The following is a 24,726-nucleotide window of genomic DNA, read 5'->3' on the forward strand; positions in this document are numbered from 1 at the left end:
ACACGGAAACACCATTTACCTTCCCGCCGGAGCGGTACCTATTTATCTACTTGCACTTTGACGTGTTTTTGAACTGCTAGGTTGGCAGAAGCAGGGACCCAGCAACGGGAGCTCACCCCGTCGCTGGGATTTGAACCGCCGACCTTCTGATCATAAAAGTCCTAGGCTCTGTGGTTTAACCCACAGCGCCACCCGTGTCCCGTGCATGCGTACTTCTTCCCTCTGTCCTGTGTCAGTGAATTTCTCCATTGGGCTACAGTATCCAAAAAACTGCTTCCTATTTTAAATCTAGATTCTCCAAGTGGATTCTTCCGTGGATGCCTCTTTGAGTAATAATTTTTCAGGAAAAACCTATTCATTTTCGCTTTCTCCATGATTTTATGCATCTCTTTTATGTCCCGCTTTTACAGTCTTCGTTCCTTAACCAGGGTCTACCAACCTTTTTAGGCCCCTAAAAACAACTGGGTATTTTATAGTCCGAAGCTGTAAGAGGAAGTGGGAAAGAGCATAATTCCTTCCAAATTCCTTCTTCAGTTCCATGTTATTTTCAAGGGATTAAAAGGTGATTGCCCTCACTACCACATAACCGAGTGGACAAGGGTGAGGGGCTTAGAGGATTCACAAAGATTCCAGGGGATTCCTCAAGGACACAATTTGTGGAATGCTTTCCAGGGAGGTTCGGCTGGTACCTTCATTGTACACCTTTAGGTGCCGAGTGAAACGTTCCTTTTTAACCAGGCCATTGGCTGATTGACATCCAAGGCCCTTTTAAATGTCTTCTGGTGGAGGCATTATTGGTTAGTTTGTGTTCTTTTTTATTATGTATTTTGTCTTTTTAACATTGTCTTTTTATGTTGTGAACTACCCTGACATCTATGGCCAATGGGCGCTATAGAAATTTACTTATTATTAATAATAATAATTAATCAAACTGAGGTGTCTGGCTTAGTTTGTTTCAGACTACCTAATATCAAGTTTCAGTCATGTCCTTCCATGTACTAAGTTTTCTCCTAGTCTTGTACTTTTGATTCTCATCAAAACTAACGTGCCAGAAATATTTCCATATGAAAGTTGCAGATTTCCATATGACCTTTTATCTATGTCCTTCATGTAGCTAGTATAATGTCCCTTTTCTTATAATTTAGCAAAGATCATTTTGTACTATAGCAATTCAGTTGACAATGTCTAAATCAGCTTAGGAAATTCAGCTATGAGTAATATGCAGTCTAACTCAAGATCGAAGAGGAATAATTTTAAGCAACAATAGGCAACTCCACAATTGCTATTAGTGAAGAATCGGGAATCAGAAGCTTTAAGAGGTCTACTGTCAATTATCTATCTCCTTGGCATAACAAGTGAGCTATGGGAACTTTGACAATGATGCTTTCGGACCTTTTTCTCACCATACACATGGTTAGCTGGAATTGCAGTGAGAGGAAACTGCTTGGCTATGCATTGGGGGGGTTATTGGGGCATTGTTTTTGATTTTGTATTTTGTGGTTTCATAGTTATACTTTGATTTTGTTTTGTGAACCGCCCTGAGACTTCCCGGTATAGGGTGGTATATAAATTGAGTAAATAATGATAATAATAATATTTGTGGAGTTTATTGCAGCCCTCAGGAAAATACTATCTGGGATCCAGATTATTTTTTAATCCCACCAACAACCTGTGCTTCCACTCAAGATTCAGAGGGGTGGGGACATTCAACTCTACAATTCTACAACTGTACAAAGGCCTCTGTTTATACCGTCCTGATCTTGCTCTTTGGCCAAACTCCCACTGTAGCTTACAAATCATTCCTAAAACTGCCTATGACCTCAAGTTTATAATTTTAAAAGACATGAATAATAATAATAATAATAATAATAATAATAATAATAATAATAAAATAATTTTATTTATATCCCGCCCTCCCCAGCCGAAGCCAGGCTCAGAGTGGCTAACAACAATAAAAGTAGCACAGCATTCTAAAATCAATTCATTTTAAAATCAATTCAAATCAAATTAATGGCAACCATTGGGCTAGAGTTCTGTGAGGATTACCAAAGGAGGGGGTCAGACTCTGCCTTGGCCAAAGGCCTGGTGGAACAGCTCTGTCTTGCAGGCCCTGCGGAAAGATGTCAACTCCCACAGGGCCCTAGTCTCTTGGGACAGGGTGTTCCACCAGATCGGGGCCACGGCCAAAAAAGCCCTGGCTCTGGTTGAGGCCAGCCTAACCTCCCTGTGGCCCGGGACCTCCAAGATGTTTTTGTTTGAAGACCGTAAGGAGCAAAAGGAAAAGAGGTTAGAAACTCCCTTCATACTCGGCCTCCACAAACAGTGATCAGGATGATAGGAGCCGGAGCCCAGCAGCATCTGAAGGGCCACTGTCTCCCTATCACTGAAACTATTTCCCTGTGAAAGGGAACCATTGAAGAGGTGAGGGAGAAGCATGATATTCATGATGTATTTAATTATTTACACTTTAAGCTTGGTTACTGGGGGCTGGGAAAAGGTATGGAAGTTGCTCAGCAAAGCTTCTTGGAGATATGATTCCGCTAATGAAGAAGTCTCCAGGCCGGGAGTCACTCTGCGCTTCATTTTCTTCCCTCATCAAATTTAAGGAGCACTTTGCTTTCAGCTTCCCACAAACTTGTCATGTGACAAAGACACATGAGAGCAGAGGCAGCAAAGCAGGCTGGGAAGTGCTGGGACTGCACAGTCATTTGGGCCTACTAAAGTTATTCAGGCCTAACTGCTAACTGTTGGGTCACTCTGACATGTGACAAAGTAGCCAGTTTCACTTTTGTGCTCTCTGTAAGAAATCAGAGTCTGTCTGCTTCACTTGTTGGCAGAGTCAGTATGTAACCTCAGTCAAACTGTTTGGAACCATGTTGTTTATGAAGAAGTTTATTTTAACTTAGTAAAGCTTTTATTCTTTAAAACTCTGCATTATTAATTTACACTGCGCGTCAAGACTTGATGGTGCATTAGAAGCAGAGGTAGCAGCAGAAGCCGCAGCAGGGAGGTCATTCTGGCTTGGCCTCCTACACCTCTATTTTGACCTCTCCTTTCTCCCCCACAGCCAGGTAATCAGAAGAAGTCAACACCCTCCAGCACAGTGTGACACGTATAACTTCATGCTTCCTTGGCTTCTGATGTTTGGGCAATTGTCAGAGATCTCTCTTGAGCTTTTGGAAGAATAAACCACTATCATTTTTATAATTAAAATGGGAAGAAAGTTCTTGGGATCTCTATATGGTTCAAGGAGCAATGACAGAGCTGGGGAAAAATATGTTTACACCAAATCACAGATGTGGTTTCAAACTGCAACATGAGTCACTTGCATTTTGGGCATTAGTTTGGCTTGAACTTTGCTAAGAACAGCCCTGCTGTGTTAGTCCAAACTCCCATCTAGTCCTGCAACACAGTGGCCTATCAGACATTGCTGAGAAGCTCACAAGCAGGGCATGAAACCAATGGAGCTTGCCAGGCACTGGTCACCAGCAACTGGCATTTGGGGGAAGTAACTATGCACTGCATGATTCAATCTTTTATTGGCTCTCAATCTCCCAACCCTCCGATTCATTGGATGTCTATGAGTGCTGGTGCTATACAAGAGACAGAGACAAAAAGGATGCATCCTGCCCTTCTCCAGAAGCACAGTGCAAATAAGTGAGAGGTCTGCTCCATGGGGGTGAGTGGGGACTACCCCACCAATCTCAACCGGCCTTCATGCCCCCACCACTCACCTGCTTTCTTACTTACAAGTGGTGGTTCTTCTCCATCATTGTCTCTGCCTCCCGCTATCGTGGTGCCCCTTTCACTCCCACCAAACAGACAGCTGTCACATTCATTTGTTGATGCCAACCTTGAAAACCCTAAATGACATTAGCCCTGTATATCTAGAGGAGCGTCTCCACACCCATCGTCCAGACCAGATACTGAGGTCCAGCTCCAAGGGCCTTCTGGAGGTTTCCTCAAACATTAATACACTCAAGTGAGATTCCATTTTTCAGTTGCTGATTTTAATGCTAGAAGCAGAATTTCAAGTTACACTAAGTTATTCTTTAGGCTTCGTTTATGAACTCAGGAAGAAAGGAAGGTGGGTCATGACAAAGTACAAACTGGATATGGTAGAGAAAGGTAATTATGTATGAAGAGGGAGGCTGTACTCCGTGTAACACTACAGGTAGGGTTATCCCTAAAAGTTGTATGTCCAGAAACTCTCCAGCCATGTGATCCAATGCTTCCCTTTCATCGTTCAAGATGAATTAAAAATGAGCAAACTTTATCTAAGGAGAAACATTAATTCCCAAGGCAACTCTGTGGAGGAAAACAGTTATAAATATGTTAAGAATCAGGCAACAACATTAGTTTTTGTGGCCAGGTGTTCCTTTGTGTTCAGATCAGGCCTCAGCACAAGAATGTAGCATTTGGGAATGAAGATGCAGCCCAGAAGCCCAGCACTAGAAGCCAAGATAGAGAAGATCTGCACGGCTACCATGTATTTCCCCTTTGTGCTCAGGTAGGTGGGCACAAACGAGACCCAAACACTGCAGAAGACCAGCATGCTGAAGGTGATCAGCTTGGCTTCATTGAAGGCCCCAGGCAGCTTCCTGGCCAAGAAAGCCACCGTGAAGCAGATGGCGGCCAGGAAGCCCATGTAACCCAGGGCAGCATAAAACATGGCAACAGACCCTTCATTGCATTGCAGGGTGATCTCTCCAGCCTGGGAATGCTTGTCAGAGTCTGGGAATGGCGGAGAGATACACAGCCAAATGATGCAAATGACCATTTGGACACTGGAGCAGGAAAGGACAATGGAGTTGGCCAGACTTTTCCCTAACCATCTCCTCACCCTGTTCCCTGGCTTTGTGGCCAGGAAGGCCAGCACCACCATGATGGTTTTGGACAGCAAAGAGGATACAGCAACTGAGAAGATGGTGCTGAAGGCCGTTTGTCGAAGGAGGCAGGTGACTTTCCTGGGACGGCCAATGAAGAGGAAGGAGGACAAGAAGGACAGCAAGAGGGAGACAAGGAGGATGTAGGAGAGGTCCCTGTTGTTGGCTTTGACTATGGGAGTTTCCTTGTATTTAATGAAGATCCCTACAACAAAGCCTGTGGTTAAGGACAGGAAGAGAGCCAAAGAAGTCAGGAGAATCCCCAAATATTGTTTATATGATAGGAAGGTGATAATCCTCGGAATGCAGTGATCTCGGTCCTTGTTTGGATATTGTTCTTCTGGACATTTGGTGCAACGCTCTGCATCTGAGGAGGAGAGAAAAAAAAGGCTTTGACTTTGCTTACAGACACATCCTATTACATGTCGAGAAATGCACTCATATGGGAGATATCAGAAAATGAGCATGTATTGTAAGAAAGGGAAGCTTTTTGGTGCATTTCCTTATGCGATAGTTTTCTGGCAGTAACACTACTTCATTTCCATATTTCATTTCGCTTTTAATTTGTATACTGCCTTTCTATATTGCTATGCAGAAGGAGGGTTACAAGCTGAAAAAACTACGAAATAGACAGCAAAGATCACAGGCGTAATACACAAACAAAAAGTCATAATAAAAGCATAACTTTAAAATAAACAACATATCAAATAAAGCAAAATTCAAAAATATTCAATATTAATGCTAAGGAATAGTAAACAGTAATATTTCATATCAGCAAATGATTAACAGCTTACACTTATCATGTACAATAAAGAATTATTAATCTATAATCAATAAAAAATAGCAAGTCACAATGAATAAAATACCACAAAACATACAAACCATGTAAAAGGATCAAACTGAGAAACAAAGACACACAACTTATGATTTATTTATTTTTAATATCCTTGAACTCCTCTCTTCCAAGCTGCTACATGCTTTCTCTATTTTAAATAAATATTAGCTATTTTCACTATTTTTCGTTTATTTTGAAGACATATTTAATTCACTTTTGTGAGGCTGGTTCTGGTTCTCTGATCCTAGAAGGCTTGGTATAAAATAGGCAAAGCTGTGCCATATGGGTAGGGCAGGCTGAACCCAATTTCCATCCCAGAGATTCCTGGAAGGGAGTTAAAAATGAAGAAATCAAGTAAGGATCTGCATCCAAATATGTCTTTTGAATCTTCACAGAAAGTTTCTGGCCAATATGTTGCCCTATTCATATTTTCCCAACCAATTCCATCTCCTGTGACTTCACCCACCTTCCTGTGTAGATGTGGTCCCTTCCGCACACGGAACACAAGCGTAGCAGCAAACCGGCTTGTCTTCTTGAACCACCTTGGCATATCCTGGGCGACACCTTTTGGTACACCTGGCGTGAGGCACAGTCTAGCCATAAAGAAAAGATGGCACATTAAGGAGAAGTGTCAGCAATATTTGTGCATATGGAACTCACTCAGCAAGTCTGGAAAGAACCCAGCAGGGTCTCCAGTCCCACAAGAAAGCACCCTTGATGTCAGGGGTGCCAACTTGAATAAAATATTGTGGGGACCCAGGTAAGCCGCACAACACATAATCGATGCCCATCAACTTTATGGGTCCCCAGTCCCCTCTAATAATTTATTGTGGGGGCCAAAGCCCCCACGGTTCCTAGGAGTTGGCTCCTATGCTTAATGTAGAACGGAAGCCTCCCTACTGTGTTTGCTTTTTAAACAATAACAATAATAATTTATTTATACCCCACCCATCTGGCTGGCTTTCCCCAGCCACTCTGGGTGGCTTCCAACAATAGATATACATTAAAACATCTATCTTTAAGAGCTTCCCTAAACAGGGCTACCTTCAGATGTCTTATAAAAGTCAGGTAGTTGTTTATTTCCTTAACATCTGATGGGAGGGCGTTCCACTGGGCAGGCACCACTACCGAGAAGGCCCTCTGCCTTGTTCCCTGTAACCTCACTTCTTGCAGGGAGGGAACCGCCAGAAGGCCCTCAGAGCTGGACCTCAGTGTCTGGGCTGAACGATGGGGGTGGAGACACTCCTTCAGATATACTGGGCTGAGGCGGTTTAGGCCTTTAAAGGTCAGCGCCAACACTTTGAATTGTGCTTGGAAATGTACTGAAAAGAGTATCAATACATAGGTCTTTGAACAACTGGACTGAGGCACAGTCTAATAATAATAATGAGATCTCGCAGGGCCGGGCTGGATTAGCCATTTAGCAAAATAAGTACGTGCTTAGGGCATCCAGGGAAGGCGGGCACCAAAGGAATTTTTCTGTTGCTGGATTTACCATGGACCATATTGTGAAGCTCAATCAGGTTCCACAAAAAAGGCTCCCACAATAAATGAAAAAATTACATACATACAAACATACATGCATGCAGACATACATACATACATACATACATGTGCATGTGTATTTGCACATGAAGAGCATGATTCACATTTAATAATTTACTTTATAATAATAATTATAATGAAAGCATCAGCCAAACTTCCAAAAGATTATATTTGAATTCCTCTTGGAAAGATTCGACAGATTACTAGATCTTCATGTGTATCATGTGGAATAAAGGGGCTCTTACCTGGTTGAACCACTTGGGCCACACAATAGCTTCTGGGTTAATGGCGAGCTTGAAGTCAGTGGATGCCTCTCTCTCTATACTCCCAATTTTCACTCTAACACAAGACTCATTGGGAAGCACCACCCAATTCTCAATATCAAACATGATTGGCAGCTCCCCATTCTCACCCAAATATAGTCCGCCCATGGAAGTGTTCAACAACCGGGTTTCTCTTAAGAAAGGGTGAAGCTGGAATGACAGGGAAAACACCAGCATTTCAAAGCATTTCAAAGCATTTTGGACATCTCATCCCTGCTCCCTTTGAGCTCCAAAGTCCTGGCATACCTGGCCTCGTTGGAATCTACGGAGGACTAAACACCTGAACTTAGAAAGCATTTTAGATGCCTCATCCCTGCTTCCTTGGAACTCAAAACTCCTGTTCTGCCACAACTTCTCCTACTGGCAAAACTAAATAGTCCAGGTGGACGGTATCAGAACAAAGGAAAAACATGACTGCCTGCCTGCGTGTCGAGGCACAGAGAGAAAACTAGGCACAGAAACTTCCTGTGAGCCGGAAGTACGCAGGCTGTGACTCAAACAACAGCCTGCTCCCTTTTTAAGGTGGAACGGAAATATCCTAACATCCTCCCCCTTTCCGTGTAACCTGTAGTACCTGTGGTTCAACCCAATTGCAACCTCTGTACATAAAGCTTAAGTTGTTCTCTGTTAACAACCTTAGACAACAGATCAGCAGGAATTTCATTTCCTGCCATGTAGGACATCTGAATGAGTCCTTTCTGAATACACTCTCTCGCACGATGTAGCTTAATCTGCAAGTATTTGGTTCTTTGCTTGCAACTCTCTGAGTTCAGCAAAGCCAAACAGGATCTATTGTCTTGATACACTTGTATAGGACACTTCACAGAAACTCTGATGTCCTGAAACAGTTGCATCAACCATTCACAATCCATGAGTGAAAATGACAGAGCATTGAGTTCTGCTTCACAGGAACGTAGGCTTACTGTTGTCTGCTTCTTGCACAGCCAGTCAAACAGACAGTGGTTGTACATGTAGAATACTCCAGAAGTGCTTGTACCATCCGTGGTGTCACTTCCAAAACTAGCATCTGCAAAGATTTTAAGACCTCCAGTCTTCTGACTGGTGAACCTCAGCCTGTAGTGCAAAGTCCCTTTCAAATAGCGGGCTATGCACTTCAGAGCTTTCCAATCCTGAACAGTAGGATTGTTGGCATGTCTGCTAAGCAGGTTAGTGCTTACAGCTATGTCAGGTCTTGAACATCTAGCAATGAAATTCAGCTTGCCTAGAATGCATCTGTACAGTGTAGTGTCAGAAAATGCTTCAGCAGTACTATCTACCTGGTAACCTGTCACCTGTGTCTGCTGGGTTTGCATCAACCAAATTCAACCTGGTTAATACATCAGCAATTTTCTGTGTTTGGTGTACCAGAAAATTACCTGCTTGGTCCCTCTCCACCTGCAGAGAAAGATAGTTGGATACCTCACCAAGATCCTTCATGTCAAAGTGCTCCTTCAGCTGAGCTAGGGTGCTTTGGTACAAAGCCTGATTCTTCCAAAACATCAGAAGATCATCAACAAAACATAAACAATACAGTTTGTTTTGCCCCTCCTCCTTGACAAACACACATGGATCAGCTTTGCCTTGGTGAAAACCTAGAGAAAGCAATGTCTCGGTGACTTTCGCGTTCCAACACCTGGCACTCTGCTTGAGACCATATAAGGACTTCCGTAGTTTACAGACCATTCCCTTCTGTATCTGCATCCCGTCAGGTGGAAGCATATACAGCTCCTCCCCCAAATCCCTGCACAAAAAAGCTGTATTAACGTTGTGATGGGAAATGTGCAGTTTCTCCTCTGCAGCAATCTTGAGCATTAGCCGAATGCTCTCATACTTGATGGTGGGTGAGTAGGTCTCGTGGTAATCCTGTGCTGGTACCTGTGAAAAACCTCTGGCAACCAATCTGGCTTTGTGTCTGACAACCTTGCCATTCTGGTCTGTCTTGGCCTTGAAGACCCATTTACTGCCAACCAGTCTCATTCCTGGGACTACCGGTACCAGCTTCCAAGTTTGGTTCCTATTCAAGGAATCAACTTCAGCCTTCATGGCATTAAGCCAAGGCTCAGCATCTTTAGAGGTTAACTCCTGAACCTCTTTGAAGCTTGAAGGTTCCCACCCCTTCTCTGAGCTACTAAGAACAGCAGTTGCTGTCTTAGCAAACTCATCAGCAAATCTCTTTGGAGGTTTGTCTTTTGTGGCCCTTTCAGATCTGCGTACTAGATGCAAGTCTTCTTCACTCATCTCCTCCTTCTTTGGAGAAAAGTGGCCAATGGTGAACAGTGGTTCTTCCAGTTCATTGTCAGACGCATCAGATGGTCTGACTGAGGCCTTTGCGCTCTTGTAGTCTGCTGTGTCTGTTGTCTTTGTCCATGGAGTTTTCTTGGCAGGGATACTGGAGTGGCTTGCCGGTTCCTGCTCCAGGTGGATCACGTTTGGTCAAAACTCTCCACTATAACCTGTCCATCTTGGGTGGCCCTGCACGGCATAGCTCATAGCTTCTCTGAGTTATTCAAGTTATTCTCTGAGTTGTCAAAGCAAAGTGGCTGTCCAACGAGGCCTTACAAATAGCGGGGGAGAGAAGGCAAGCAAAATGTGAGGGAGATAGTGAAAGATACAGGAAATTGAATGCAGATTTCCAAAAAACAGCAAGGAGAGACAAGAAGGCCTTCTTAAACGAGCAATGCAAAGAAATAGAGGAAAATAATAGAATGGGAAAAACCAGAGATCTGTTCAAGAAAATTGGAGATATGAAAGGAACATTTCGTACAAAGATTTCCATAATAAAAGACAAAAGTGGAAAGGACCTAACAGAAGCAGAAGACATCAAGAAGAGGTGGCAAGAATACACAGAGGAACTATACCAGAAAGAAATGGATGTCTCGTATACTTCTGAAGAAGTGTGCATGCACACGAAAGCTCATACCAAGAACTAACTTAGTTGGTCTTTAAGGTGCTACTGGAAGGAAAAAATTTTTTTTTGTTTTTCGTATACCCCAGGTAGTGTGGTTGCTGACCTTGAGCCAGACATCCTGGAGAGTGAAGTCAAATGGGCCTTAGAAAGCACTGCTAATAACAAGGCCAGTGGAAGTGATGATATTCCAGCTGAACTATTTAAAATTTTAAAAGATGATGCTGTTAAGGTGCTACACTCAATATGCCAGCAATTTTGGAAAACTCAGCAGTGGCCAGAGGATTGGAGAAGATCAGTCTACATCCCAATCCCAAAGAAGGGCAGTGCCAAAGACTGCTCCAACTACCCCACAATTGCACTCATTTCACACGCTAGCATGGTTATGCTTAAAATTCTACAAGGCAGGCTTAAGCAGTATGTGGACCGAGAACTCCCAGAAGTGCAAGCTGGATTTTGAAGGGGCAGAGGAACCAGAGACCAAATTGCAAACATGCGCTGGATTATGGAGAAAGCTAGAGAGTTCCAAAAAGACATCTACTTCTGCTTCTTTGACTATGCAAAAGCCTTTGACTGTGTGGACCACAGCAAACTATGGCAAGTTCTTAAAGAAATGGGAGTGCCTGATCACCTCATCTGTCTCATGAGAAATCTCCATGTGGGACAAGAAGCTACAGACCACCTTGATACTTTATGAAATAGACAATGTATATATATCTTCCAGCAGGAGCCTAAAAAAAGAATCTAAATAAAGAAATAAAACAAAAACCTTTTCCTCACTGTTGCATTCGTGTCTAAATCAATGAGAATGATTATTGTAGAGTTGGTAGAAAGATCTTTGATTTCTAGAAAGGGAAAGGAAATACCAGCCATGGCTGTAGCCTTTGACATGCCAACTGGTCTCCTCCACCCGCCATCTGCTTTGATCTGGATGAACAGGCAACATTTAAAGCATGTGCCATGATTTGGACACTGAAGTATGTTCTGTGGCTGTCTTGAGACAGAACACTCTGCAGCTCCTCTTCAGGCGGCACCTCCGGATTCTCCACATCTCTGCATCTTGTCCAACCTCTCACAGCGGGGACGTGCTTTGAGTATGAACAGCTAAATACTTTTTGCCACACACGATTAAGATAATGGGACTCTGGTCTACAGACGTCACATTTGCTCCTTATTTTGGTCTTCATTACAAAGGAGAATGAACCATGGATATACTTCAAGTACTTGGGACCATAAGACAAATTCATGTCAATGTCTTGAAAAGCTGTTGTGAGCCATACTTTTGGCCCAATATGGTTCCTGAGTTTTTGTTGTATTACTATGATGAAAGCCAATCCCAAATAATTACTTGCATAGTAAAGTAATACATTGGTCTGTCTCCGTAGGGCAATTAATTCACTTCGTGTGAACCTCTCATGTTCATTCTTTTCTGGTACTCTTACTGAAAAGGCAACACAGATTCCTTTGCTGGCCATCAGAGATGTTAAGGCACTCAAGAACTTTTCTCCATTCTCATTCTCTGAAGCAAAGAGGCCGACCCACGTCCATCCAAAATGCTGGAGGAACTCTACAATCGCCATGTACTGAACTTCTTCATTGGGGACCGTACGGTAGACAAAAGGAACTTTGGTGTTCTCATCAAGAACCCCAGATACAAAACCATAACTGATCTGGAGTGGGGAAGAAAAAGTATAGTGTTTCATTTTCAGAGCAAAGTACAGGATTAGCCTGAAATATTTAAAACCTAACAAATATTGTGCTGACCAGGACTGATTTTGAAACTTTGGGCAGTTGCAAACCTAGCAAAGTCTCTGTATTGAAGAATCATGGAATCGTAGAGTTGGAAGCGACATTGAGGTTCATCTTGTCCTCCCCCCTGCAATGCAGCTGTCCCATACGGGGATCAAGCCCGCAACCTTGACGTTGGCAGCACTGCACTCTAACCAACTGAGCTATCTAGCTTAACATAGCTCAGGATTTTCTCCCTCTTTGATGCCTCTTTTTGACTCAGCTTACGATAATGAGAATTTATTTTGCTGCTGAACCTCTTTTGTGTCCCTCCATGCCCCACCCTTCATACCTGTGGGATTTTGTACATGCCTGACGTGGTTGAAATCACTTTGGAGATGATGGAATTGGCTCCTTCAAGAACAGCCAAGATATTATTCCATTTTCCACAGTGATAGTTTGGAATATTGCTTTCCCCACCTGCAAGCAGGTCTAGCATGGCATCAGAAGTGATCCTTGCATTGTAATAGTTCTCATAGAGGCTGTAGCCGAGAGTGATGTTGGGTAAGAGCCTGGGATCCCGGTTGATCTCTTGGATGGTGAACAAGAAGGACAAGATATGCCAGAACAACCTACTCGGCATACTGTAAGAAATCAATCAATTAAAACCATTCACCACTTAATGAAAATAAATAGTAGTTGATTCCCTATTAATGGTCTGCATTAGGGCTGCCATACGGACATAGAAGGAAGACGGCAGTTGGAAACAGTGTCCGGGTGGAAATCACTGGAATTTCCTTTAAAATAACTCAAAAACTTTGCCAATAAATCTTTTTGTCTGGATTTTCACTTGTCACAATATGCGAACTCTAGTCTGTATGTTTGTTTGAAGGGTGAGAAGAGACATATCCTTCTTACAAGATGAAAATCCATTTGCCACCTAAGAATTAAAATATAAGGATTTCTCAAGAGGAGAAGCACACATCTTCAAAGAACAAAAATGAAGAAGACATTCTTTTTTCCGAATGTGTGAGAAATATGGGGACATGGCTGCTAAGGCTAGTATTGGCTGCTTCAAAGGAGTTGCATAAGGAGCCAACTGCAATGGAGAGCTAAGTCTGTTTAGAAGCTCTATTTGATTAGTATGGCTTATTTTCAATAGGCATGATTCGGATTGGGCTGTTATTTGATAAAGGTCAGTTTCAACCAGTCTTTCTGTGAAACAAACCATCAGAAGGATGGATTTTCTTCCGTCTCTCATGTGCAAGTGAATTCAGGTGTCTGGCGCAGTAGTGAGGGGGAAATCTTAGGAATGTGGATTGCTGCTGGGGGAGTTAAGGAGGAAAAAGTCCCTGGAGCCAAATTAATTCCCCAGAAGCACTGAATTTGGCTAAGCTTGCAATTGCGTGTCTTATTCTGCATAGGAGGGGGGCTTCTTGTGTAGTTCCAGGTTGAAATAATTTCATTTCATCCAAAAGGATAGCTTCCTTGTCATTCATATTTCTCCCTCTGGGAACTGTTCAATCTCATTGCAAGGGCAGTCGCAGACACTAATTCTGCTGATATCTTCTTGGAGGTTATTTCAGACAGGGAAGGGATGGAATCAAATGCCTTCCCAAATATCAGCATAAAAGACCTCTGTTTTGTCTGTTTAAATATGTTTTGTTTTGGTTTTCAACAGTAACACCATAAACTTAACATGAACAGCAAACACAACACTTGGAGTGTATGTCATTGGAAGTAACCTTAATGTACATACATAATAGGCTCACTGGTTAATTAGCCCTCTCCATAGAGATACATATGTTATAGGGTGTTGCAATAATTGTGCTGGCTTCTAAATGTGATCTGTAAAGAACAACCACATGCTTAAAAATTTGGCTTTATTTACCAGTCCATTAAAAACTCTGCTGCATTGGGTCAAGTGTTCAGAAAGTGCTATTTCCCATACACCTGCATACCAGGAACACAAAGTAGGATTTTCTCCAGTGCCCCACTCATCTCATGAATGCAGGTGTGATCATTCAGTGAATCATTTTGATGCCTGATCAGGTTCATTTATACACTTGTGTTCTTCAGCAAGCAACACAGCAGCACAGAAGATAAAAATAGAGCACATCTGGGAACATGCAACCCACTAGCTGGTGTCAAGTTCCCTTCAGCTCCTGCCAGCATGGCCAGTGATCAGGGGTGATGGGAGCTGTAGTCCCACAATATCTGGAAGACCACAGAGTCCTCACCCTAAAATGTAGACTATTTCCCTATTGGAGTGAAATAGGAGCCATTGGGGGGCAGTAGAAAAACGTGACGTCCTTCTGCATATAATTACTTACTCATCCTTAAACCTAGTTAATGGGGGCTGTGAAAAGTTGTATGGAAGTTGTAGAGAAAACCAATTTGGAGATATTATCCCGCCAATGAGGAAGTCGCCAGTCTGGAAATAATTCTGTGCTTTGATTCCTTCCCGGATTGGATTCAAGGGGCATTTAGCCTTCAGGTGTCTACAGGATTCAAGCAAAATGAGCAGCATCAGCATCTGGGATCTCATTCTGACTGATTGCTACACCTCTCTTGCGAGTGTTCCTCTCTCCCCCATAGCCAGCTACATCAGAAGAAGCCAAAAAACTCTTATTTATCCAATATGGGTAGTGCTCAGCGATAGCTTCAGAGCCATTAAACCTCACACAGATGTATCCCACCGCTCTTACTGTCAGTCTTGACTCAGTCTGTCTCTGACACAGGTGATCATCTGTGTATCAACTTTTCCCTCAGGAACAAGGCAGAATAAATCACTATGATTTTGATAATTATAAGGGGAAGGAAGTTCATCTTTGCAACAACCTGAAGTCTATGTGTGACCAGAGGGGCAGGAGCAGAGTTGGAGATAAACATGTTTGGGAGGAATCAAAGTCACTGCTCCAAAGTTTGACATGGGTCACATGATGAGTGAGAGTTTGGCCTGAACTTTGCTGCTGACAAGAGCATTAGAAGAGTCCTGCTGCTGGTTCAGTTCAAAGCTTAATCCAATGCAGTACCTTGTTGCACCCAGTGGCCAATCAGACATTTCTGGGATCCACCCAAGCTGATGGCAGTAGAGTTGATCCCAGCAACTGACATTTCGAGATATGCAGCCTCTGATTCTGGAAGTCATGTGTCTTTTAAAAGTGTCTCAGTTAGCAGCTGAAACAAAATAAAAAAAAATCCTTCCTGTAGCACCTTAGAGACCAACTAAGTTTGCTATTGGTATGAGCTTTCGTGTGCATGCATAGGTAAAGGTAAAGGGACCCCTGACCATTAGGTCCAGTCGTGGCCGACTCTGGGGTTGCAGCGCTCATCTCGCTTTACTGGCCGAGGGAGCCAGCATACTTCTTCAGGGTCATGGGGCCAGCATGACTAAGCCGCTTCTGGCGAACCAGAGCAACACACGGAAACGCCTTTTACCTTCCCTCCGGAGCGGTACCTATTTATCTACTTGCACTTTGACGTGTTTTTGAACTGCTAGGTTGGCAGAAGCAGGGACCCAGCAACGGGAGCTCACCCCGTCGCTGGGATTTGAACCACCGACCTTCTGATCATAAAAGTCCTAGGCTCTGTGGTTTAACCCACAGCGCCACCCGTGTCCCGTGCATGCGTACTTCTTCCCTCTTTCCTGTGTCAGTGAATTTCTCCATTGGGCTACAGTATCCAAAAAACTGCTTCCTATTTTAAATGTAGATTCTCCAAGTGGATTCTTCCGTGGATGCCTCTTTGAGTAATAATTTTTCAGGAAAAACCTATTCATTTTCGCTTTCTCCATGATTTTATGCATCTCTTTTATGTCCCGCTTTTACAGTCTTCGTTCCTTAACCAGGGTTGTGATGGGATGATGAGCTGCTTGTGCGTGAAATTCCTAGTCCCTCAGAATCTGGCTAAGTCCACAAACCTCTGTCTGTAACGGAGCTCCATAAGCATGGCTCCGTCAGTCGCTGGCAGAATCCGACAGTGGGCGTTTACGGAATTTCTTCCAGCATAAAAGCTCCTTAACGCAAACGTGCCTTCTGGACTCTCGGCACGACAGTTTCCGGCGAGGGGTGGGTGTCCCTATAGGAGGTCCTGAAACCTCGCCACTGTTTTCGCTGGAAGTGTCTCTGAGCCATCCCTCCGACTCACTTTCCCTTGGAGCTCCTTCTCTCCCCCTGCTGGTTCCCTCCTCAGCTGATAAGTCTCTCCCAACCTCTGTGAGCCCTTTCACTTCCTGTTCTTCCGATGGCAGTTCCCTGACATCCACCTCCCCTCCAGGGCCCCCTTAACCCCCTCCCCTCCCCTCCTCTGCGGGCGGCGAGGGAGCAAAACCCCTGAAAGAACCTCCCTCATCTTCCGAAGTCTCGAACATTTCCCTCCACCGGTTGCTGTTTCTGGTTTCTAAGTACTCCTCCTCATCGGAGTCTATTCCTTCTTCCAACTCAGATTCCGTGAATCCTTCCAGTTCCTCCTCCTCGTCGGTGGTGCCAAAGTACTCCATCCGGAACCTCGCTACTGACTGAGGTTTCCTGGGGAACCTTTGATGGAACGTTTCGATCAAGATCTCGTCCTTGACCTCCTCTGCCGTCACCCAGGTGTTTTCTGACTCCGGTTCCCCTTCCCACGCTACCAAATACTCCACCTGATTACACTTCCACCTGGAGTCGATGATTTCCGCCACATGGTTGCTGCTTTCCCTCTCTTCTAAGACTGGTCCCCGTGTGGAAACCCCTTCACTTTCCCCCTTATACAGTGACAGTAATGACCTGTGGAATACTGGGTGCAGCTTCATGTGGTTCGGTAACCGGAGTCTGAAAGCCACTGGGTTGACCTGTTGAATGACCTCAAATGGTCCCAACCTTTTGGGTCTCAATTTCTTGCAACCCCCCTTGAACGGCAACCCTTGGGTTGACAGCCACACCTGATCCCCCACCCTTATGGTTTCACCTTCCCTTCTGTTCTTGTCTGCCTGCCTCTTATATTCTTCTTTGGCCCTTTCTAAGTTGAGTTGGAGTTGACGATGGATCGCTTCCATTTCTTCTGCAAAATGTTCGGCGGCCGGGACGCTCCATCTCTCCCCTCCTCCCCCTGGAAATGCCCTGGGGTGGCACCCATAATTAGCCAAAAAGGGGCTCATCCCGGTGGACACATTCTCCGCATTATTGTAGGCAAATTCCGCCAGCGCCAACTTTTCGACCCAATCGTTCTCTCTGTCATTGACATAACACCTCAGGTATTGTTGGAGGATACCGTTTGCTCTTTCCGCCTGCCCGTTAGTTTCAGGGTGTCTGGCAGTCGAAAAATTGACCTCTACGTGCAGTAAGCTCATGAGCTTCCTCCAGAACCTGGACGTGAATTGTTTGCCTCTGTCTGAGACCACCCTCAAGGGGGCGCCATGCAGCCTAAAAATATGTTCTACAAACAATTTCGCTGTCTCTTCCGCCGTGACTGCATGTGAGCAAGCTACAAAGTGGCACATCTTAGTTAACAGGTCTACTACGACCAGTATGGCGGTTTTCCCCTTGGATTTCGGCAGATCAGTCATAAAATCTATCGATACCGCCTCCCATGGTCGTTCTGGTGTGGGTAACGGTTCTAATAACCCCGCCGGCGCCCGCCTTTCTCCTTTGGCTCGCTGGCATTGGTCACACCCTCTTACATACTCCCGTACATCTTCCCTCACCTTGGGCCACCAAAATTCCCTGGTAACCAACCACATGGTCTTGTGTTGCCCAAAATGCCCCGCTGTGGGGCTGTCGTGCAGCTGTTTGAGTACTCTCCCTCTCAATTCCCCTTCGGGTATATATAGTGCCCCTTTGTAATATAATGCCCCGTTTCTTTCTTCAAAACCTCTGGGCTTTTCTCCCTCTCTCCTTAGACATCTGAGCTTATTCTGGGCGTATTCATCATTCTCTGTCCCCTCTACCAGTTCCCTTTGCCCCACCAATGCCGCCCCACACACCCAGCGGTCCTCTGGGATGATATGTCTCTCTTCGGGTGCTCCCTCCCCCTCCAAATATTCAGGTTTGCGTGAGAGAGCGTCCGCCCTGACGTTTTCTGGACCTGGCACATAGCAAATTTCAAAATGAAATTTGGAGAACTCCTGGGCCCATCTCACTTGCCGTTGGTTGAGCACTCGTGCCGTTCTCCAATACTCTAAATTCTTGTGGTCCGTGCACACTTACACCTTATGTTGTGCACCAATTAGTAAGTGTCTCCATCTCTGGAACGCTTCGTGAATGGCGAGTAGTTCTCGGTCATATACCGTGTAGTTCCTCTCGGATTTGTTTAGCTTACGCGAGAAGAAGGCACACGGTCTCCACTCCGACTTACTCTTCCCCGGCTGAAGAAGCACCGCCCCCACCGCCCGGTCTGATGCATCAGTTTCCACTCTCATTGGTTTTTGTAAATCCACATGCAGGAGCTGTTCTTCCGAAGCGAATGCCTTTTTCAATTCTTCAAATGCTTGCTCCGCCTCTGCCGTCCAAACAAATTTCTTCTTGCTGCTGAGACAGTCCGTAATGGGAGCCGTTAAGTGGGCAAAGTTCTTGATGAACTTACGATAAAAGTTCCCAAACCCTAAGAATCTTTGCACATCCCTTTTCGTTTTCGGTGTCTTCCATTCCAGCACCGCCTGGACCTTGCCTGGATCCATGGCTAATCCCTTGTCTGACAAGCGGTACCCCAGGAATTCCACCTCCTTGGTGTGAAACTGACACTTCTCCAATTTCACCCCAGCTGGTTTGCTTGCAGTTGGCTCAACACTTCACTGACGTCCTTTACATGCTGCTCCTCATTCTCTGAATATACTAACACGTCATCTAGGAAGGCCACGCAATTCTTGTAGAGCAGAGGTCCCAGGACGTGGTTCATGAACGATTGAAAACATGCTGAGCCTGCTTGTAATCCGAAGGGCATAACGAGATATTCGAAAGCCCCCAAATGGGTGAACATGGTGGTTTTCCATTCATCCCCCTTCCTTATCCGTATCAGATTGTATGCCCCCCTCAGGTCCAGTTTAGTAAAAATCTTTCCCTTCCTCACCCTGGTCAAAATGTCATCAATTCTGGGCATGGGGAAAGCCACTGGTTCCGACACTGCATTTAGGGCCCGGTAGTCCACTACAAGTCTCGGTTTATCCGTGTGTTTTTTGTCCACAAAAAACACTGGGCTGCCCCCCACCGCTCTGGACTCTCTGATGAAACCTCGCTTCAGCTTTTTATCAATAAACTCCCTTAACTCCTGCATTTCCCTGTCTGACATGGCGTACAGCTTGCCCACTGGGAGCTGGGCCCCAGGGACTAGATTGATTTGGCAGTCAAAGGCTCTATGCGGTGGTAGTTTGTCTGCTTCCCTTTCGCTGAAGACATTGCTCAGGTCAGCGTATTGTTTGGGCACCTTCCCTTTGTCCGTTACTTCCGTCCCTGCTAGAAAGGCCTTTGCCCCTTCCAGAGCCTTCCCCTCTTTGCAGTGTTCTAGGCAATGTGCTGACCCAAAGGAGACCACTCTCTGATGCCAGCCCACTAGCGGATCATGCAACGCTAGCCAGCTCATTCCCAAAATAATGGGAGCCCCTCCCAAGGTGGCCACATTGAACGCTATTCTTTCGGTGTGCCTGGCCACCCTCATTACCATTGGGACGGTCTGTAGGCTAACTTCTCCTCCCAACAGCTCCCTCCCATCGATCGTGGTCACCTGCAAGGGGTTACTTAAAGGGATTGTCTGTATCTGGTGTTCAGCTGCAAACTCCTTACTCATAAAATTACAGGAGCTGCCTGAGTCCAATAGCGCCTTTATCTTTAGTGGGTGTCCGTTTGGCAGCTCTAGCAACACCTCTATCACTAGGGCTGGTCTTGGAGGTTCCGGCGTGGGCACTTTTACTGCTCCTTTGCCTGGCTGCTGTGCCCTGACGGTGTCAGCCAGGCGTTGGCTTTTACTTGCTCCTGGACTTCCTCCTCCTTTCCCCCAACAGCTCCCGCCATCCCTTGCCATTCCTTTCTTTGTGGACAGACTCTGGCAAAGTGACCTGGCTGCTGGCAGAGATAACATTTCTTGGCGCTCTTCCCCTCCTTCTTCCGCCCTTCACTGGGATTTGAAACTGCGCGCGCGCGCGCTGTTCCAATTTCCATCGGCTCTCCTGGCGGGAAAGTTGGCTCCGGAATCTCTGGAATGCGGAAATCCCTCCAACGCTCCCCTTTCCCTTCCCGCTTCTCCAAGGCTCTCGCCTCCTGGCGCGCTCCAATGGTCAGCGCTGATTTGGTCAGCTGGTCCATAGACTCCGCCCTGGGCGCCCGGGAAAGTTCGTCTTTCACAGCCGAAGAAAGCCCCTCTTCGAAAAGCATTTGAATGGGTTCCGCCGATAGATCCCACCCCAATTTATGTATCAACATGGTAAACTCAGTCCAGTACTCACGGACAGATCGGCTCCCCTGTTTACAAGCCATCAACTGTCTGCGCACCACTCCCTGCTCAATGTCGCTGGAAAACATTAGGTCCATGGCGCGAAAAAACTTCCTCGCGTCCTTCAGGACGTCATTATTCCCTGCCATCAGGGGTCTAACCCAGTCTCTCACCCCCCCTTCGAGATGGCCAACCACAAACGCCACTCGCGATTCCTCGTCGGGAAAGTCGTCAAACTGCAGATTGAGAGCATACTGCATCTCTGTCCTAAAGGCTTGATAGTTCCTGGGATCCCCCCCAAACTTCTGCACCAATCCTGGCATCTTTCTTGCCAGTGGGGAGCCTTTTGCCTTTTCTGCATCCTGCGCCCTCCTCTCCTCGAGCCTCGCCGTTTGCAGCGCTAGCTGGACCTCCAACACCCGGTACCTTTCTTCCAGGCTTGGACCCGCTCCAGCTCCTCCCGCTTCTCCGGTTCCGGCTGGGTTGCTCATGATGCCTCTCTGCACAAGCTGCTTTCAGGGACTGTCGGATTGCTGTGATGGGATGATGAGCTGCTTGTGCGTGAAATTCCTAGTCCCTCAGAGTCTGGCTAAGTCCACAAACCTCTGTCTGTAACGGAGCTCCATAAGCATGGCTCCGTCAGTCGCTGGCAGAATCCGACAGTGGGCGTTTACGGAATTTCTTCCAGCATAAAAGCTCCTTAACGGAAACGCGCCTTCTGGACTCTCGGCGCGACAGTTTCCGGCGAGGAGTGGGTGTCCCTATAGGAGGTCCTGAAACCTCCCCACTGTTTTCGCTGGAAGTGTCTCTGAGCCATCCCTCCAACTCACTTTCCCTTGGAGCTCCTTCTCTCCCCCTGCTGGTTCCCTCCTCAGCTGATAAGTCTCTCCCAACCTCTGTGAGCCCTTTCACCTCCTGTTCTTCCGATGGCAGTTCCCTGACAAGGGTCTACCAACCTTTTTAGGCCCCTAAAAACAACTGGGTATTTTATAGTCTGAAGCTGTAAGAGGAAGTGGGAAAGAGCATAATTCCTTCCAAATTCCTTCTTCAGTTCCATGTTATTTTCAAGGGATTAAAAGGTGATCGCCCTCACTACCACATAACCGAGTGGACAAGGGTGAGGGGCTTAGAGGATTCACAAAGATTCCAGGGGATTCCTCAAGGACACAATTTGTGGAATGCTTTCCAGGGAGGTTCGGCTGGTACCTTCATTGTACACCTTTAGGTGCCGAGTGAAACGTTCCTTTTTAAGCAGGACATTGGCTGATTGACATCCAAGGCCCTTTTAAATGTCTTCTGGTGGAGGCATTATTGGTTAGTTTGTGTTCTTTTTTATTATGTATTTTGTCTTTTTAACATTGTCTTTTTATGTTGTGAACCACCCTGACATCTATGGCCAATGGGCGCTATAGAAATTTACTTATTATTAATAATAATAATTAATCAAACTGAGGTGTCTGGCTTAGTTTGTTTCAGACTACCTAATATCAAGTTTCAGTCATGTCCTTCCATGTACTAAGTTTTCTCCTAGTCTTGTACTTTTGATTCTCATCAAAACTCACGTGCCAGAAATATTTCCATATGAAAGTTGCAGATTTCCATATGACCTTTTATCTATGTCCTTCATGTAGCTAGTATAATGTCCCTTTTCTTCTAATTTAGCAAAGATCATTTTGTACTATAGCAATTCAGTTGACAATGTCTAAAGCAGCTTAGGAAATTCAGCTATGAGTAATATGCAGTCTAACTCAAGATCGAAGAGGAATAATTTTAAGCAACAATAGGCAACTCCACAATTGCTATTAGCGAAGAATCGGGAATCAGAAGCTTTAAGAGGTCTACTGTCAATTATCTATCTCCTCCGCATCACAAGTGAGCTAAGGGAACTTTGACAACGATGCTTTTGGACCTTTTTATCACCATACACATGGTTAGCTGGAATTGCAGTGAGAGGAAACTTCTTGGCTATGCATTGGGGGGGGGGGTTATTGGGGCATTGTTTTTGATTTTGTGTTATGTGGTTTCATAGTTAAACTTTGATTTTGTTCTGTGAACCGCCCTGAGACCTTCCGGTATAGGGTGCTATATAAATTGAGTAAATAATGATAATAATAATATTTGTGGAGTTTACTGCAGCCCTCAGGAAAATACTATCTGGGATCCAGATTATTTTTTAATTCCAACAACAACCTGTGCTTCCACTCAAGATACAGAGGGGTGGGGACATTCAACTCTACAATTCTACAACTGTACAAAGGCCTCCGTTTATACCGTCCTGATCTTGCTCTTTGGCCAAACTCCCACTGTAGCTTACAAATCATTCCTAAAACTGCCTATGACCTCAGGTTTATAATTTTAAAAGACATGGATAATAATAATAATAATAATAATAATAATAATAATAATAATAATAATTTTATATCCCGCCCTCCCCAGCTGAAGCCGGGCTCAGAGCGGCTAACAACAATAAAAGTAGCACAGCATTCTAAAATCATTTCATTTTAAAATCAATTCAAATCAAATTAATGGCAAGCATTGGGCTAGAGTTCTGTGAGGATTACCAAAGGAGGGGGTCAGACTCTGCCTTGGACAAAGGCCTGGTGGAAAAGTTCTGTCTTGCAGGCCCTGAGGAAAGATGTCAAGATCGGGGACACAGCCGAAAATTCCTGGCTCTGGTTGAGGCCAGCCTAGCTTCCCTGTGGCCCGGGATCTCCAAGATGTTTTTATTTGAAGACCGTAAAGACAGTGGCGTAGCGTGGGGGGTGCAGGGGGGGCTGGCCGCACCGGGCGCAACATCTGGGGTTAGGGCAAATCCACGGGTTAGGGGGCGCAAATCCACGGGTTAGGGGGCGCAAATCCACGGGTTGGGGGCGCAAATTACTTGCCTTGCCCCGGGTGCTGACAACCCACGCTACGCCACTGCGTAAAGAGCAAAAGGAAAAGAGATTAGAAACTCGCCTCAGCCTCAGCCTCCACAAACAGTGGTCAGGATGATAGGAGCCAGAGTCCAGCAGCACCTGAAGGGCCACTGTCTCCCTATCCCTGAAATAAGAACTATTTCCCTGTGAAAGGGAACCACTGAAGCAGTGGTGGAGAAGCATGATATCCATGATGTATTTAATTATTTACTCTTTAAGCTTGATTACTGGGGGCTGGGAAAGGTTATATGGAAGATGCTCAGCAAAGCTTCTTGGAGATATGATTCCGCTAATGAAGAAGTCTCCAGACCGGGAGTAACTCTGCGCTTCATTTTCTTCCCTCATCAAATTTAAGGAGCACTTTGCTTTCAGCTTCCCACAGACTTGTCATGTGACAAAGACACATGAGAGCAGAAGCAGCAAAGCAGGCTGGGAAGTGCTGGGACTGCACAGTCATTTGGGCCTACTAAAGTTATTCAGGCCTAACTGCTAACCGTTGGGTCACTCTGACATGTGACAAAGTAGCCAGTTTCTCTTTTGTGCTCTCTGTAAGAAATCAGAGTCTGTCTGCTTCACTTGTTGGCAGAGTCAGTATGTAACCTCAGTCAAACTGTTTGGAACCATGTTGTTTATGAAGAAGTTTATTTTAACTTAGTAAAGCTTTTATTCTTTAAAACTCTGCATTATTAATTTACACTGCGCGTCAAGACTTGATGGTGCATTAGAAGCAGAGGTAGCAGCAGAAGCCGCAGCAGGGCGGTCATTCTGGCTTGGCCTCCTACACCTCTATTTTGACCTCTCCTTTCTCCCCCACAGCCAGGTAATCAGAAGAAGTCAACACCCTCCAGCACAGTGTGACACGTATAACCTCAGGCTTCCTTGGCTTCTGATGTTTGGGCAATTGCCAGAGCTCTCTCTTGAGCTTAGGGAAGAATAAATCACTATCATTTTTATAATTATAAGGGGAAGAAAGTTCCCAGGATCTCTACATGGTTCAAGGGGCAGGGACAGAGCTGGGGAAAAATATGTTTACACCAAATCACAGATGTGCCTTCAAACTGCAACATGAGTCACTTGCATTTTGGGCATTAGTTTGGCTTGAACTTTGCTAAGAACAGCCCTGCTGTGTTAGTCCAAACTCCCATCTAGTCCTGCAACACAGTGGCCTATCAGACATTGCTGAGAA

The 24,726-nt window shown here is 45.2% G+C and overlaps 2 protein-coding genes across 3 annotated transcripts in view; both read right to left on the minus strand.

Moving 5' to 3' along the window:
* The window catches only part of LOC310756499 (vomeronasal type-2 receptor 26-like), a 52,667-nt gene extending 28,013 nt beyond the window's left edge, over window positions 1-24,654 (minus strand). For both annotated transcript variants that reach the window (XM_083600681.1, XM_083600679.1), the window contains exon 1: window positions 23,752-24,654. In XM_083600681.1, the coding sequence (XP_083456807.1) occupies window positions 23,752-23,885 (134 nt within the window). In that variant the 5' untranslated portion in view covers window positions 23,886-24,654. The remainder of the gene's footprint in view (window positions 1-23,751) is intronic.
* Window positions 4,328-14,945, minus strand: LOC310757322 (vomeronasal type-2 receptor 26-like). Its single transcript, XM_083602646.1, has 6 exons — window positions 14,556-14,945; window positions 12,575-12,866; window positions 11,361-12,164; window positions 7,512-7,739; window positions 6,188-6,314; window positions 4,328-5,253 (listed from the first exon to the last, which is right to left on the minus strand). The coding sequence occupies exons 1-6, from the start codon at window positions 14,768-14,770 to the stop codon at window positions 4,343-4,345; spliced, it is 2,577 nt and encodes an 858-aa protein (XP_083458772.1). The 5' UTR covers window positions 14,771-14,945; the 3' UTR covers window positions 4,328-4,342.
* Window positions 24,655-24,726: the final 72 nt, after the last annotated feature.

Source organism: Podarcis filfolensis, assembly GCF_964270895.1.
Source record: "Podarcis filfolensis genome assembly, chromosome: 2".
NCBI lineage: Eukaryota > Metazoa > Chordata > Lepidosauria > Squamata > Lacertidae > Podarcis > Podarcis filfolensis.

Excerpts from the sequence above, each read along its gene's own strand:
- LOC310757322 (XM_083602646.1), bottom strand. The coding sequence starts at position 14,770 with ATGAGATCCCAGATGCTGATGCTGCTCATTTTGCTTGAATCCTGTAGA. Across the intron at positions 7,740-11,360 it reads AAAGGCTACAGCCATGGCTG|CTTCACCCTTTCTTAAGAGA; the intron begins GTATTTCCTTTC and ends CTGTCATTCCAG. Across the intron at positions 6,315-7,511 it reads GGCCCAAGTGGTTCAACCAG|ACTGTGCCTCACGCCAGGTG; the intron begins GTAAGAGCCCCT and ends CTTTATGGCTAG.